Genomic DNA, 17160 nt, shown 5'->3' with positions numbered 1-17160 from the left:
AATCTAATAATCACATTTTCATATTGTCAAGGACCCTGCAGAATCCCTGCAACGTTCAAGTCCACAGGTTAACTTGAAACTCATGGAAAGCACTTTCAGATATGAGCTGTTGTTAAAAAAAATTACATGTCTACAAATTGAAGTGTGACAAACACAGGATAAACATTCTTATTCTAAAGGGAGATGTCAGGAGGTAAAAATGCATACCAGACCACAAGGAAGACTGAAATTCAGACATGGCAAATACAGAATTTTAAAGCTTCAGTCCTGATAGCTCATAAGTAATATAGTTAAGGGCGGCCCCATTGGCCAGCCTTTACCCTTTGATTTGGAAGATCCTCTGCTGGGTTGTAGTGGGCACGTGGGTCCATTGTTGGATTGAATTATGGGTTGCACGTCTGCTCCCACAAGGGGCTAGGACCTAAGCACAGAGAAGCACTGGAAGTTGACTGTGTTCACTCCATGCTGGCACAAGGCAGACATCGAGATATGTAAAGCCACGGGACTCAGCTCCAGGGTGGGAAAACACAGTCTGAGGTCCTGTGGGGGCCGGGGGCAGAACTCTTGGGTTGGGGGTCCCTGAGCCAAAAGGCGGCCAGAGCTGGAACAGGTGCAGCTAAAGAGGGAAGGGAGAGAAGCTCTGGGTGTGTCCTTCAGGGATGAGAGTTTTGGTCGTGGAGACTCACTTGGCTGGGTCATGGCTGGCTCTGCTTCCTTGCTTGAGTTGGTGGCCTCCATGGCTGGAAACTTAGAGAAGTCATATGCTGGAGATTATGAGGTGGCTCAGTAGTTGAAAACCTTCTCCGTGGTTCCCCACAGCAGGTCCAAAAGAAGAGAAGGAGTCCATAGTCTTATTATATTTATTGTCATGGTAGAAAATGGATGAAAACTATACCCTGGTTTCTCAGGGTAGGCCCGAGGTTAAATACATTTTGCAAGGAGGGGGGTTTGGGAAGGAATGTTTACTTGACTACACCCTCTGGTCTTTAGGAATCTTATTAATATGGAGATATGATTTGAGGCTTTGTGGCCAATAGTCATGCCCTCTACCTGTGGAGGGGTTAGTAGAGGTGTTGTCCTACATGCCTGAAAGGCACAGATTGATGAAGGTCTTCAGCCTCATATCAGGAGCCTGGTGTCTGGGAGCATGAGAAAATGAATGCCATCCATTGCAGGGAAACCTGCCGGATCTCCTGCCATCTCCAACCAGTGATCAACCAGAAACCATGCTGTCCTTCCATGGTCCTACAATCCTGCAGGACCCACTGTTTCTCGTTTGTTCTGGCATTGCACACTTTCTACAACATTCTCTGATGCTGCTTCATATTGATAACTGCTCTAGCTGACTATTATCTACTGTAGAGGCCCATTTACAAAGCTGAACTAGTGTTGCCCAACCTTCCAGCTGATTATGGGTAGGTCTTCCTGACTTACTTCAAAAATTTGTTTTGAAGCTGTCAGGACCCCGTGGCTCTTGCATTTTGCTTCTCTGGAAAACTAGTAACACTTAGTAAGACCTGCTATTCACCTGAGCAATGATACTCAATTCTGAGCCATGGCCCCTCAAGTCCAAGTGGATCAAGGACCTCAACACAAAACTGAATATACTAAATCTAATAGAAAAGAAGTGGGAAATTGCCTTGAATACATTGATGTAGGAGACAAACTTCCTAACCAGAAAACAAAGGGCTCAGGTTCTGAGATCAACAATTGAGTAACGAAACCTCCTTTAACTGAACAGCTTCTGTATGGCTAAAGATACTGACAATACTACAAAGCAACAGCCTACAAGTTGGGAAAAGAATTTCACTAACCCTACATCTGATAGAGGACTAATATCCAAAATGTATAAAGAACTCAAGAATAACCAACAAGCCAAATAACCCAATTTTAAAATGGGGTACAGAGATAAACATAGAATTCTTAACAGAGGAATCTAGATTGGCTGAAAAGCACTGCTCACCCAGAACCTGACAAATACAGAGTTGGATACTTGCAGCCAAGCATTGTACTGAGCATGGGGTTCCCAATGGGATGCTCAATGGAGGCGCTAGAGAAAGGACTTAAGTAGCTGAAGGAGTTTGTAACCCCATAGAAAGAACAACAATATCAACCAACCAGAACCCTCAGAACTCTCAGAGACTAAACCACCAACCAAGTGGTACACATGGAGGAATGGACCTATGGCTCCAGCTGCATATGTAGCAGAGGATGACCTTGTTGTGCATCAATGAGAGGAGAAGCCTGTGGTCCTGTGAAGGGTTGTTGCTTCAATGTAGGGGAATGCCATGGCGGGGAGGCAGGGAGTGAGTAAATGGGTGGTGGAATACTTTCATCAAAGTAGAGGAGCAGGGATGGGATACGGGATTTCAGGAATGGGAAACCAGGGAAAGGAATAACATTTGAAGTGTAAATAAAGAAAATATCCATTTTAAAAAAAAATATTGTTGTGCAGCCAATGACTGGGCAGAAAGATGGAGGCTGGACTTTTAGATAAAAAAAAAAGTGTTCAACATCCTTAGTCAGTAGGGAAATGCAAATCAAAAGGATCCTGAGACTCCACCTTATATCAATCAGAATGGCTAAGATCAAAATCTCAAGTGGCATTTGATGCTGGAGATTATGTAGAGAAGGAGGAGCACTTGTGCATTGCTTGTGGGAGTACAAACTTGTCCAAACACTCTGAAAATCAATCTAGTGGTTTTGAAGAAAATTGGAAATAGTTCTACCTTAAGACTCAGCTATACTGCTCCTTGGCATATTCATAAAAGATGTTCTAACATACTAAAAAGTCACATGTACCATTATATTCATAACTTTATTCATAATAGTCAGAAATTGGAAACAACCCAGATGTTCCTCAACAGAAAATGTGGGTCATTAACACAATGAAATACTATTCAGTTATTAAAAACAGTCAACATGAAGTTTTCAGGCAAATGAATGGAACTAGAAAATATCATACTGAGTGAGATAACACAGACCCAAAAGGACATGCACTAACTGACAAAGTGGATATTACCCATGAAGTTCAGAACATCTATGATATACCACACAGACCCAAAGAAGTTAAACAAGAAGCAATACCCAAGAAAGGATGCTTGAGTCACACTTAGAAGGCCAAACAACATCATCATAGGAGGCAGAGGAAGGAAGGGAACTGGATGGAAGGGGAAATGGGGAGGCAGGGTCAGGTGTAGGGAGAGACAGGAGAGAAGTCCAGAAGGCTAGGAGAAAGAATAAAAATCTTCAGCTACCAGGATTGATAGGGTGGAAGGAATCTCTAGGAAGTCCCAGAATCCTGGATTGAGGGAGGCTCCATCAATGAGGGTGACCTTCGCTGAGATGCCTATCAGTGGGGACATGTAACCTAAAGAGGCAATGTCCTATAACTACCCAGGCATACTAGTAGAGGGATAGGGCCACCAAACCACCCACAAAAGTTTCAACCCTAATATTTTCCTGTCTAAAAGAAATACAAGAACAATGATAAAACAAAAACTGAAGGGATGGCCAACCAAAAACCTGCCCAACTTAAGACCCATCCCATGGGCAAGCGCTGATCCCTGGCACTATTAATGATTCCCTGTTATTCTTACAGACAGGAGCCTAGCATAACTGTCCTCTGAGAGGCTCTACCCACCAGAGGACTGAAATATATACAAATACCCACAGACAAACGTTGGATGGAAATCAGGGACTCTTATAGAAGAGATGGGAGAAGAATGGAAGGCCCCAAAGGGGGTGGGAACACCTCAGGAAGATGAGCAGAGTTTACTAATTTGAACCCCCTGCCCCACCACGAGCTCTCAGGGACTGAGCCACCAACCAAAGAACATACACAAGCTAGACAGAGGCCCCAATTACATATGTATCAGATGTGCAGCTCAGTTTCCATGGCTGTCTTTTCTGAACTCAGTGGGAGAAGATAGGCCAAATCTGGCAAACATGATGTCCCTGGAAGGAGAGGTCGAGAGAAGGCTTCACCCTCTCAGAGGAGAAAGGGAAGGGATAAGGGGAGAGACTCTGTGAGGGGGGAACTATGGGGGAAAGCAACGTCTTGGAGATGATAGATAGATAGATAGATAGATAGATAGATAGATAGATAGATAGATAGATAGATAGATAGATAGATCGGTCAGTAGACAGACAGACAGACAGACAGACAGACAGACAGGCAAAAATAAAAAAAGAAAAAGAAAGAAAGAAAGAAAGAAAGAAAGAAAGAAAGAAAGAAAGAAAGAAAGAAAAGAGAGAGAAAACAAGGAGAAAAAGTTCCCCTGAGCAGCAAGCCCACTCTGAGTGAGGGAGCTCTTTGCTCATGGTTCTGATGCACAACTGTCCATTCCTGTTTAGTTACACTAATCTCATTAGCAAATCTTTACTGGGCTACACTTATGTTTTGTTCTTTCAAACATGTGGTTTTGCTCTTTCCTGACTAGGCTATAAATTTACCAAGTCTTTCCATTCTCATTCCTTTTTGTCCCATTGAATATTTGACTGTTGTTCCTCTCAATATTAAGCACATCTCTTGATATTTCTTTGCACTCTGTTCTATGCAATCATTCCAGGCCAGTCTTCATAAGACTATAACAGAATGCTTTGTTCTGTCACAGATCCTTCTTGATGAAAGTGTAGTTTTCTACCCCTTGCTCCCATCTGCTATGGAAAATGTATTTAAAGAGGACTCTGTGTCACCAACATTTTGCTCTTCCCTCTCTTTGGATGTGAATAATTTATTTAAATGTAGAATATATGAATGCATTATCTGAATTTTTCTATTCTTGTCAGATATGTTTCTTACTACCACTATATTCTTCTTGGAAGCACTATTGGATGTATTTTTCATCATTTCTCATTTGTTTGTTCAAATTCTGTGTATCCAAAAGAACTTCTTAATTTTCATTGTAGGATTACAGGTAACTATATCTTGGAGATAGTATCTAGAAATAATTAATAAATGGGAAAGACTTATTAACTTCACTTGTCTTGTATTGTAGCTGTATTGGACAACTGGTATTTTTTGCTACAACATTTTGACTCTAACAGGGATTATTACTCATGAAGTTTAATTATTATTATGTAATTTTAATTTTCAAAAACCAACAAAAGCAATTTTCTATAAATTAATGTTTATGTGTGGAAAATGATCAATATTTCAAACACTAAAACCTCTTAAGGCTTTAAGAATGTTCCAGTTTCTACTGATGATAAATTTGGAACATATAATACATTCAGGTGTCTTTAAATTGATACAGTAAATGAAGTCATAAATCATGAATCATCATGCCCTTTGGAGGCTATCTAATAAATATATAAAGTTTTGTAAGCATTGAAAAATTTAATTTTATATTACTATGTCATATTAATTTTATTTTGTAATTGAGAAATTTATACTTTCAGAATTAAACTATATCTTTTCCTCAGGTGCATGGCATTCTTTAAAAAACATTTGTTAAAAACATAGTCGCATTATTACTCTTTCAAATACAGGTATTTTTTGCAAATTGGCCACAACTTTGCTTACTCTTTTGGCACTTTATAAATATAATGTTATAAGAGTTGGAAGTGAGAACGTAAAGAAAAAAAAAGGAACCAAAAGAAGAAAATAATTATTAACTGATTTCTTCTTTGGTAAGAATTTTATTTTTCCCTTTGTCAATGGAATATCATACCAATAACTTTTAAGATAATAATAATGATACAGTTTAGAAATATGCTTCACGTTAATACTACAATTAATCTGAGCATAGAACGTGCTCTGTTTTAAGATTGTATAAAATATTTGACTATCTATTTTTTTCTTTTAAAAAATTCTGGGTGATAGTGTATGTCTTCAATCTAAGCATTTGAGAGGCAGAGGAAATAAATCTGTGAATTCAAGGCCAGTCTGGTCTACAGATTAAGTTTTAGGACAACCAGAGCTACAAACTCTGTCTCCAAAAAACAAACAAATAAACAAAACAAAACAAACATGTTGACTTAACTCGAAAATAGGCACACACATACACACACACACACATACACACACACAGACACACTATATACAAAGAAAAGCGGATAATTAAGAAGATTAGCTGCTCTTGCAGAGGTTCTGAATTCAATTTCCAGGACCGACATGGTGCCTCACAACCATCTGTAATGTGATCTGTTGCTGTCTTCTGGCATGCAGATATACATGGAGATTGAGCACGTATATACATGTGTATTGCAGGTATTTTTTCCTTTCATTTAAAATTAATTCTTTTCTCATACAATATATTCTGATTACAATTCCTTCTATTCCTCGAAGTTCCTTCCCACCTCCCCTCTTCCCCAGATGTATCCCCCCTTTATGTCTCTCATCAGAAAATAGGCTTCTAGAAAATAACAACCAAACATAACAAAATAAGATACAAGAGATCAAAAGAAAAAACTATTACACTTGACCTGGACAAGGCAACTCAACAGAAGGAAAAGAGCAGGCACAAGAATCAGAGATCCACTCCTTCAGATACTCAGGGTTTATAGAAACACCAAGTGGAAAGTTATAATTTATGAGAGAACTTGGTGCAAGCACTCTAATTATTGCTTTTGTGGCTATGAGTTCATATGAGCCTTCCCCAGTTGATTCAGAGAGCCTTGTTCTGGTATCTTCTATCCCTTCTCGCTCTTACACTCTTTCCTTCTCTTCTGACAGGTTTCTTCACCTCTGAGGGAAAAGATTTGATGGAGAGATGCCATTTAAAGGTACATGTTCCAAGAATTTCTTCTCTCTGCATAATATCTGGCTGTGGATCTCTATATATGTTCACATTTGCTGCAGGAGGAAACTTCACTTAGGATGTCTGAATAAGACACTGATCTTTGAGTACAGCAGAATATCATTAGGAGTCATTTTAATGTCTTTTAAAAAAGAAAAGTAGTGTTTGGTTTTATCCTAGGTCTCTGGGCTATCTACTGTCTAGTTCTTGGTCACCAAGCACTGTAAGGTATGAGTTCTGGCTCATGGAGTGAGCCTTAAGTCTAATCAAATATAGGTTGGCTGTTTCCACAAGTTCTGTGCCATCATTCTGTTAACATAACTTCGAGGCAAAGCAGATTGTAGGCCAAAGGTATAGTGACTTTGTTGGTGTTTTTGTTTCTTTTTTAGTACTCCACAGAGTACTTTCCCACACCAAGGAGACTAGAATGTAGGGTTCAAGACTCTTTGTAGGCACCAGCTGGACTTAGGTACAAGGAGTGGTGTAGGTGTTGTCCTTGGCAATGTGGCCAATTCATTGTCTTGGCAAAAGTCTGGCTTGTTTGGGAATTTCAACTGACCCCTTTAGTCAACAACTAATATGAATGCAACACAGTCCCACTACTAAAAGCTTCACTTGAGACAAGAAGTAGTTTTTATGGACTCTGTCTCCCCCATTATTAGGAGACTGCATTTGAATCACTCTTATAAGTTCTAGGGCATTTCTATTGCACTAGATTTTCATATCAGCCATCAAATGTCCACAAATATCTCCTTTAACCCTATCTCTACTGTCATTCCACATGTGATTATCTGATTCCCATCTATATCCATTCCGAGTGCACTCACAATTTTTTTTTCTATTTTCCCCTCCCAGGAAAATCCCTGTGCTTTCCCTTCCATTCTTCTACACATACTGTATCTTGTGTGTATGGGTTGTAGGCTGATCATTATTTATTTAATGTCTACTAATCACATATTTGTGAATACATACCATTTTTATCTTTATGGGTCTGAATTACCTCGGTCAAGATTATTTTACTCTACTTCTGTCCATTTGCCTGCAGATTTAATGATATAATTTTTGAACACTGAGTAAATACTCCATTGTGTAAATGAACCCACCTTTTCATCCTTGAGTTTAGGGTCATTTAGATTTATTTACAACTCCCAGCTATCTTTTACGAATAATGCAGCAGTTAATGTAGTTGAGGAAATGTCCTTGTGGTAGGACAGATTGTCCTTCGAATATATGCCCATGAATGGTAGAGGTAAATCAATTCTCGCCTTTCTGAGTAACCACCCTGCAGGTTGCTACAGTGACTGCACAAGTTATCACTCCCACCATCAATGAAGGAGTGTTACCTTTCTTCAATACCATCAAAATCATGTAGTATCACTTGTTACTGATCTTAGTCATTATGACATGTGTAAGACAGAAGATCAAAACAAAAAAATTTTTGATTTCCATTTTCTTGGTAGCTAAGAATGCTGAATATTTCCTTTACTTGTTTCTTTGACATTTAAATTTCCTCTATTAAGAAATTTTTGTTTAGGTCTGTACCCAATTTTTAATCTTTAATTAGGTTATTTGGGGGTTTTAATTGATATCTAGTTTCTTTTGTTCTTTATATATGTTTGATATTTGTTCTCCATAAGACTTGGAGTTGGTAAAAATCCTTTCTCATTCTGTAGGCTTGCTGCTTTGTCCAAATTAAGGTATACTTTGCCTTACAGAAGCTTTTCAGTTACATGAGTTCCCATTTATTAATTGTTGATTTTAGTGCCTGTGCTATTGGTGTTCTGTTCAGGAAGTCTTCTTCTGGACAATGTGGTAAAGGCTTTTCTTTCACTTTCTCTTCTGTCAGGTTCAGTATATTTAGTTGTATATTGTGGGTTTTGGTCCATCTGGACTTGAGCTTTGTGCAGTTTGATAAATATGGATCTACTTGCAGGCATCCAGTTAGACCAGCATTATTTGTTAAAGATGATTTTTTTCCAGTGTTTATTTCTGGCTTCTTTATAAAATTATCAGGTGTCCATAGGTGTGGCAATTTATGTCTGGGTCTTTAGTTAGATTCCATTAATCAATGTATCTGCTTTCTGCCAAAGCCATGTGATTTTTTTTAGATTATTTTTTATTGGATATTTGATTTACATTTCAGATGTTATTGTTATCCCCTTTCCCCACCCCTCCCCTACCCCCAGATACAGCTGTGATTTTTATTACTATAGCCCTGAGATACAACTTGAAATTGGGAATGGTATGATCTCCAGCAGTTTTTTTATTGTTCAGAGTGGTTTTAGCTACACTGTTTTGTCGCTATTGTTGTTGTTCCTCCTCCTTTTCTTCTTCTTCTTCTTCTTCTTCTTCTTCTTCTTCTTCATCTTCATCTTCTTCTTCCTCCTCCTCCTCCTCCTCCTCCTCCTCCTCCTCCTCCTCCTCCTCCTCCTCCTCCTTCTTCTTCTTCTTCTTCTTCTTCTTCATTTGTTTGCTTTGTTTTGTTTCCCATATGAAGTTGAGAATTTTTCTTTCAAGGAACAGAAGAAGAGGGTAAATTTATTTTTCCAGGAATTGTTTGTGGGTTACAAGGAGTTGGGATAAAGCAGAAAGTGGAGGGAGGGATATTAGGAGGGAAAGGTTTGTGTGATTCACAGAAGATGGGGAAGGGGAAAAAGAAGGTGTTCTGTGGCAGAGCTGTGGGTGAGACTGGGGTATTGAATCTGGGGGAAAAGAAAGCACTCATCATACACTTAATAAGAAGATAATAGAGGCATTTGAGATGGAAATGCAAAAACATACGGTTTAACTCTGCAATGTCTCCTTATTAGTTACTGGATATAGGCCATAGAGGATTAGCTCCATTTCTTCGAGTATACTTAAAGTGTTCTACTTCATTCTTAAGAATTTCACACATGTAAAAATGAAATACTATCATATCTATAGTTCATCATTCTATTGTCTATTCTTGTTAATTTTATTTGGCATCTTGGTAATTGTTTCTCAATAATCCCATAAATTAAATTAGATATTTCACTATTATGAAAATACAAATTAAAACCAAATTAAATTTCCAAGATAGATTATTTAGCTTTTTAAGAGTTAAATTTCTACTCATTGATGATTTGACATACAGAGATTACTCTTGAAAATTGCAGTATGCATATTCTTAGTTTTGTTTTAGAAGACATAAAACTTGATGTTGTCACACATCTCTACATTTTACATTCACCTGTATTTTAATAAAGGTGTCTGATAATCTGAATAAACTACCTGTTTTTTCCCTTTATCCTTTAGTTTAAAATTAAGCACAACTACTTCTTATGAAGAAAAATTTGCACTTAAGCATAGAAACGTGGCAATTAAGGAATGGGATTTTTCTATAATTAAGTTGTGCTTCTAAAACAAATTTAAAATATTTCATATTTGGTATGCATTTTAGTGCAATTTCCAAATACTAGATAAAAATATTTTTTCTGTAACAAGAACAAATAAGTCAGGGTTTTTTTTCTGCTGCTTCCTTCTCTAGGAGAAGTGATAACCTTAATGTGACCTTGCATGGAAGGGTGACTCCAACCATACCCATGACAAGCAGAAGAAAGTGTGAGGCAGAAAATATCCATTGTACTCACACTCTTTAAATTAAATATGCAATGTGAAAATGTATAAGCTAGTCTTATGTGAAAATTGATTGACTCTTTTTGGTTTAAATCTATAGGATTGGAGAATCTGTGAGGGTCCAAGTTCTAATGACAGCAGTCTGTCCTCTGGAGATTTTGTAAGATTGTGGCAGTGTTATAAATTCATAACAGAAAATTATCAGAAATGTATCTATGTGGATTTTCATTTTAGTAATAAAGAATATTTTATGAAACATTTCTGACTGTATTTTATGGACTAGTACTTCTTTCTTAGTTTTATTGTAGAGACAGTATGTGTTCTTGATACACTGCATGCATGAGCAGCTCTTGAGAGTCAGTTTTCTCATACCACTATGGGCTAAAGGAATTGAACTCATTGTATGAACAAGCCCCCTTATTGACTAAGCCACTTGCTAGCTCTGGATTAAGATTTTAAAATATTATTTTACATATGTAATGTAGACTTTAGTATAAATTATAACAAAATATTCATTAATCTAAGTAATTATAATTAGGAAAAGTTTAAAGACACTTGCAGTGTATTTGGCATAATTCTAGCATCTATCTGGATGTTTTAACTTTACATAGTGAGCTTATGAATTTCAGGAATGTTGTTCTGATGACCATTGATGAGGTAGATACTACTGATAAAATTACCCATGGCCTGAGGTCAGTATTTCTATTTTGGTCAAGCTTCAAGAACAGCATATAAAGCTTGATCATGCTAGCCCTTTTTGTCCTGGGAATACTTTTATTCCTGCCCATTGCCTTAAAGCTTGTCTTTAACATCAACATGTTGGCAGCCAAAGTACATGGCTTGAACTTGAAAATGGACCCCCAGACAGAGCTATTAACAGGCTGGCAAGCCAGGTCAGGTAAGATTCTCTACAGAGCCTTACCAATCTAACACAGAACTGCATTGCTTTAGATGCATATTCCATGATAGGTAAGGAAGGCATTCTTGTCAGAATGACCTAAGACATTCTCAGTCTTGTTAATGAAATAAAAAAGGTGGAAAAGTGAAGAGCTTTTGAGGTTGCTTGACAAGAATCTGACATGGGCCAAGGACAAAAAGAAATGGGCTGTTTGGCAGGACTACAACATTGGCCAAGGATATGAAAGTGGCTTCAGGCAGGAAGCTGATGTTAGGCTAGAACAAAGAAATAATTTCAGGCAGGAATCTAAATTTTAGGCTAGAACAAGGAAATGGGCTTCATACATGAAAATGACTTTGGGCCAGGACAGGGAAGTTGGCTGAGATATTTTGGTCATCCTGGTATAAGTCCTTAGAAACAGTGATCACAGGAGTGTTCATGGAATTTTGTTTATTGCCTTGCTTGTTCTTTGACTATTTGTATTTATTGTCTTGTTTGTTCCTTGACTATTTACATCTATTGTATTGCTAGAGACCTCAACCTAGAACTTATGTTAACACTTGTGTGTAATTAAAACTGTATAAGAGCCAAAAGGAAGGGGGATATGATAGAGGGGTTCTAAGGGGGGATATGGGGAAGGGGGATGACATCTGAAATGTAAATAAATAAAATAGCCAATTAAAAATATAAAAGAAAAATATTTAAAGCAATAGTCATTATTGCTCCTTTTTCTCCCTAAAAACAATTAAAGCAATTTTCATTTTTCCATCCCTTCTATGGAGATTAATATCACCCCAGTGTAGATCAAAGCATGTGTTGAGTAGATTGGTGTTTACCTTTATCCTCTGGCAGCCTGCAGCGTACTTTTGTGTACCAAATACGTTATCACATATGTATAGAAGGCTTTACGTTGGCACCAGCTGGACATTTACACAAACTTTTTGTGAGTGTTTTTTTCAGCAATGTTGCCTTGCTGTCAGTTTTCAGAGAGCAACCTATAGTTTTAGCAATAGCCTGGGTTATTTAGGGCTTCTCATGGGACACCCTGGCTAAAAAGCCAGTTAGGTGCAACCCAAGCTTGCTACTGAAAGCTTCATTGATCAGGAGCTCTCCAGCTGGAAATCAATCCTCCCATTATTTGGTGATTTCATCTAGATAACCATGGTTTGTAGTTTAGAAAGCTTCTATTGCATTAGGTTTTCATACTACCTCTCAAATAGACCACAGTCTTTCCTGTTTCTCCCCATCTTCCTGATCTTCCCACCACACACCTCTACTTAATCCTCATATTCTAGTCTCCACTCCCATCTACCCATAACTCTATTTCTCTTCCCTGGGAGGATCTATTTGTCCTTCTAGTGACTTAACTTATCTGTAAGTTCTGTGGTTCTATTGATTTAACAGCTAATATCTACATACAAGTGAATATATATTTGTGTCTCTGGATCTGTGTTACCTCAGGATGATTTCTTCTATGTCCATCCATTTACCTTCATATTTTATGATGTTATTTTTTTAATGACTGAGTACAATCACACAGTAGAGAATTGTTTAAATATACTCAGGCCATTAAAAAATCTCTTTTGTGTAAATATATCACATTTGTTTTATCCATTCTTCTGTTGATGGACATCTAGGTTGTTTCTAACTTCTGGTTTTTATGAACAAATATGGTTGAACAAATGACTCTGTGGTAAAAATGAAGCACCCTTTGGATAAATTGCCAGAGTGGTATAGCTAGATATTGAGATACATCAACTTTCGTCTTGAGGAATTGCTATATTGATCCAGCAATGGATAAGGGATTCCCTTATTCTACAGCCATGGAAGCATGAGCTGTCATTTATTTTATTCATCTTATCCATTCTGACAGGTACAGATGATATATCAAAGTGGTGCTGATTTGCATTTCCTTATGACTAAGCACACTGAACATTTATTTTAAGTGTTTCTCAGACATCTGAATTTCCTATTTACGAAATCTGTTTAAATTAATATCCCCTATTGAATTGGATTGTTTTCTAAATGTCTAGTTTTTGAGTTCTATATATATTTTGGATATTAAACCTATATATATATATCAGATGTGTAGTTAGTAAAAATATTTTCCCAATCTGTAGGCTGTTCATCTGTCCAATATAAGGTGTCCTTTTACTAACAGAAATCTGTTTAGTTTCACGAAGATCCATTCACTAATTAATGATCTTAATTCCTGTGCTGTGTTCTGATTAGAAAGTCTTTACATGTGGCAACGAATTTCTTTTCTATCAAGCTCCATGTATCTGTTGAGGTCTTTGATACATTTGGAGTCCAGTTTTGTGAATGGTGATAAATATAGATCTATTTTGGATTATTTTTCAAAATACAATGATTCCGTTTGCACAGAATCAGTTATTGAAGATGCTATCTTATTTCTCCAGTGTGCATTTCTGTCTTCTTCACACACACACAAATCAGTTGTCCTTAGATGGGCACACTCCATGAAAAGAAACCCATACCCAATGTTTTCTGGGTAGACAAGGACATGAGATTATATCAACCTGAGAAATAGAATATATATATTCTGTCTTCAATTTTATTCTATTGATCTGTGTGTCTGCTTTAGTGACAAGACCATCTATGTCATGTTTTTGTTTAGTTTTTCTTTTTTAACAGCCCTGTAGTACAACAAGAAACTGGGGGTGGTGATACCTCCAGCAGCTATCCTAGGTTTTTGTGTTTCTATATGAATCTGAAAAAATGTCCTTTCAAGATTTGTTAATTGCTATGAAATTTTGATAGTGATTCAATTGAGTCTATAGATTGCTTTTGCTAGGATACTATTTTTACTCTATTAATCCTACCAGTACATGAGCATGAGAAACCTGTCTTCTGATATTTTCTTTAATTTCCTCCTTCAGTTTTACAAGGTTTTTATCATAGATGTCTTTTGGTTACTTGGCTTGAAATATATCAAGATATTATTTATATTATTTGTGGCTATTATAGGATATTGTTTCTCTGATTTCTTCCTTGGTCCATTTATCATCCTTCATATGGGAGTGCTTCTGATTTTAAGTTTTGTATCCAGGTACTTTGCTGAAAGTACTTACCAGTTGCAGGAGTTTCTTGGTCAAATTTTTAGGATCACTTATGTATACTATCATATCATCAGCCAATATAGATACTTAAACTTCTTCCTTTCTAAATTGTATTTCCAAGATCTCCTTCAATTGTAATAAATTCATCAAAAGTTTAAAGCTCTAGGAAAGAAATGAGCAATGTGTCTGTATTTTGTTTGATTAGAATGATTTTCAGAATTTTATGAAATTTACAAGCAGACAAACTTCAATTCTATAAGGAGTTTCAGCTTTACTTATTCAGGAATGTATCTTCTCACAAAACACTGCCCCAACATTAGAACAAAAGATCATTTATTTCATTTGTTTGACTTTTATTCTCAATTTCTTGTGATGTTTTATTTTTCCTTTTCTTTCTCATCTCAGTGTTGTTGTTTAATGAAGCGGAAAGATTCGAAATGACATTAATCTGATTAGGTTTGAATAACGTGATAAGACAATAAAACCTACAGAGGTGGTAAAAAAGGATTGGCTCAAGTTCACTTGTTCATATGAGAAATTTCACAGAAAGTCTTCCGTACAAAGCATTTCTGGAGGCTCAAAAGAAGTCTGGACGTTGTCAAATTTCGACTCAAAAATCAGCTTCAATGTTTATTAAACACGGCCATAAATGAGCATTTGTTTGCAAAATACAAAAACCCATATCTTTTACTTTTTGATGAACACAGTGTTTATAAAGGAGAAAATATACTGTTTAAGGAATAATTTTATTGCTATCTTAAAGTCGATAAAAAAATCAGACTTTTTCCTAGTAGTTGATATGTATGGTAAATAAAAACAAGCATATTGTACCTGGCATATTTCTGTCTCAATTTATACAAAATTATTTTTGAACAATGTTTATAAATATAAACTTCATGTAATGAACTGGAGTTGGCATTAACATTGATATTAAATTAATCAGTTATTAAATGTGAACTGAGGAACTTGAGGATGATACAATTGACATGAAACAGTCTGTAATTAATCTACTATTAAACATTACAAGTTATTTTTCTTTGATAGAGTTATATGGTGGGAGGTTATTCAAAACATTTATTATATTACTATCTTAATTTTTCTTTGTCTAAATAATCCAAGGTTAAAGGATTTACAGTATTTTTGAGGATTTACCATGTTGTTTCCCTTAGCTCAGAGATTTAGGAGATAGAATAATCTCTAAGGCAAATTTCTGCATCAAAGCAAGAGATTGTTCAGTTCCTTTCTCCTGAACATTGTACCTCACATAAAGCTTAAGACACTTTGCTTATTGAGAAGATGTGGGGAGGGCAGAAGTGGAAAGGAGTGAGTTATGACTCTAAATGTGTATGGTAGAAATTGTTGGTCATTAGCCACCAAGAAAGAGTGAAGTTAGCCCTGTTTTTCTTCATGAACAGGTGCATATGTACAATGTACTCATTAGATTCCGATACATAGTTGCTTATTGAATAATGTTCTTTTATTACTATTGTAATTTTAACACATTGATATTATTCTAAGTATACATAGAAATCCATGCCAAAAAAATCTCTAAAGTTATAAACTATCGACATGTGTATACTTGGGAAAAATTTTGTAAAAATTATATAAAATATTTGAGTCATAGAAGAAATATGTAATGCACTTTTTCACATTGTAATGAAAATCTTAACTGCCTCTCCAAATGTGAGTTATAGCCCGTCTTAGAGTTTTCATTGCTGTGAAGAGACACCATGACCAAGACAACACTTATAAAGAAAAATATTTAATCGAGGCTGGCTCACAGGTTCAGAGGTTTAGTCCATTATCATCATAGCAAGAAGCAGGGAAGCATTCAAGCAGGAAAGGTAGTGGAGAAGGATATAAGAGTTCTATATCTTGTTCCAAAAGCAACAAGAAGCCTGGCATCCTCAGAAAGCTAAGAGCAAGCTCCCATTCACAATGGGTGGAGCCTGAGCATAAGAGGAAAGCTTCAAAGCCTATATCCCACAATGACACACTTCCTCCTACAGGACCACCCTTCCTTACAGTACCACGCCCTGTGGGGTAAGCATATTCAAGCCATCACATAGCCTTGTAATGTATTTGCTGGAAGATTGTGATTATAATTTTTATGATCACAGGTTTTAATGCCCCCCTCAATGTACTAACTTCGTATACTATTTGATTATGAGTCTTCCTATCTTACTGATAAGGCCATTTAAATTTTTTCTTTCTTCTCCTTATTTTGATAGATATTTAATTCTGACATAGACTGCTTTTATTAAAGAAAATATAACATTGCTCTGGTTGGAATAAGTATGGTGTGTTATCACTCTACAAATAATTTTGATAGCACCACAAGGAGATCACCCACCATAAAGCAATACTTACTTCTCTACCATACATACATATTGTCTCACACACATAATAAGGACATCTCTCCTAGTTACCAAGAAACTGACAAAGGTGAAATGGAGGAAGAGTTTTTCTCTGATCATGGCTATGAGTAAACTGGGAGATAGGTTTCTGGAATATTAACTTAAAAGTATTAATTTTTACTCGGAAACAATGTTTATTTGGCAATTAGATGTAATTGGAATCCTATTGCACCATATTTGAAGATCATATGGGTTGGGTTGTAGAGCATCAGGATAAAGAGGATATTATAATATATTAGATTCTTGGTTGTTTTGTGTTCAGATTCATATAAAATTACATTTGTGTCAGAATGTAGCCTGTGAAGTATGAAATAACACTATACTGTCAAATAACCACCCTCCTGATGAGACTTTGCATTTTATTTGTCAGTTTTAAAATGAACAGATTTTTCTAATCCTCAGATTGTCCAGTGCTTGATAACCCT

At 36.5% G+C, this 17160-nt stretch overlaps 1 protein-coding gene across 1 annotated transcript in view; it reads left to right on the top strand.

The window, feature by feature from the left end:
- The window catches only part of LOC114638533 (solute carrier organic anion transporter family member 6A1-like), an 86608-nt gene extending 76004 nt beyond the window's left edge, over positions 1-10604 (top strand). Inside the window, exons 13-15 of the mRNA XM_028787044.1 lie at positions 5494-5634; positions 6680-6729; positions 10441-10604. Coding sequence (XP_028642877.1) covers positions 5494-5612 — 119 coding nt within the window. The 3' untranslated portion in view covers positions 5613-5634; positions 6680-6729; positions 10441-10604. The remainder of the gene's footprint in view (positions 1-5493; positions 5635-6679; positions 6730-10440) is intronic.
- The last annotated feature ends 6556 nt before the right edge of the window (positions 10605-17160 follow it).

The sequence above is a fragment of the Grammomys surdaster genome, unplaced genomic scaffold (genome assembly GCF_004785775.1).
Source record: "Grammomys surdaster isolate TR1022 unplaced genomic scaffold, NIH_TR_1.0 125604, whole genome shotgun sequence".
Classification (NCBI taxonomy): domain Eukaryota; kingdom Metazoa; phylum Chordata; class Mammalia; order Rodentia; family Muridae; genus Grammomys; species Grammomys surdaster.
Note: the sequence above shows the minus strand (reverse complement) of the source record. Positions and strands in the feature narration are given on the sequence as shown.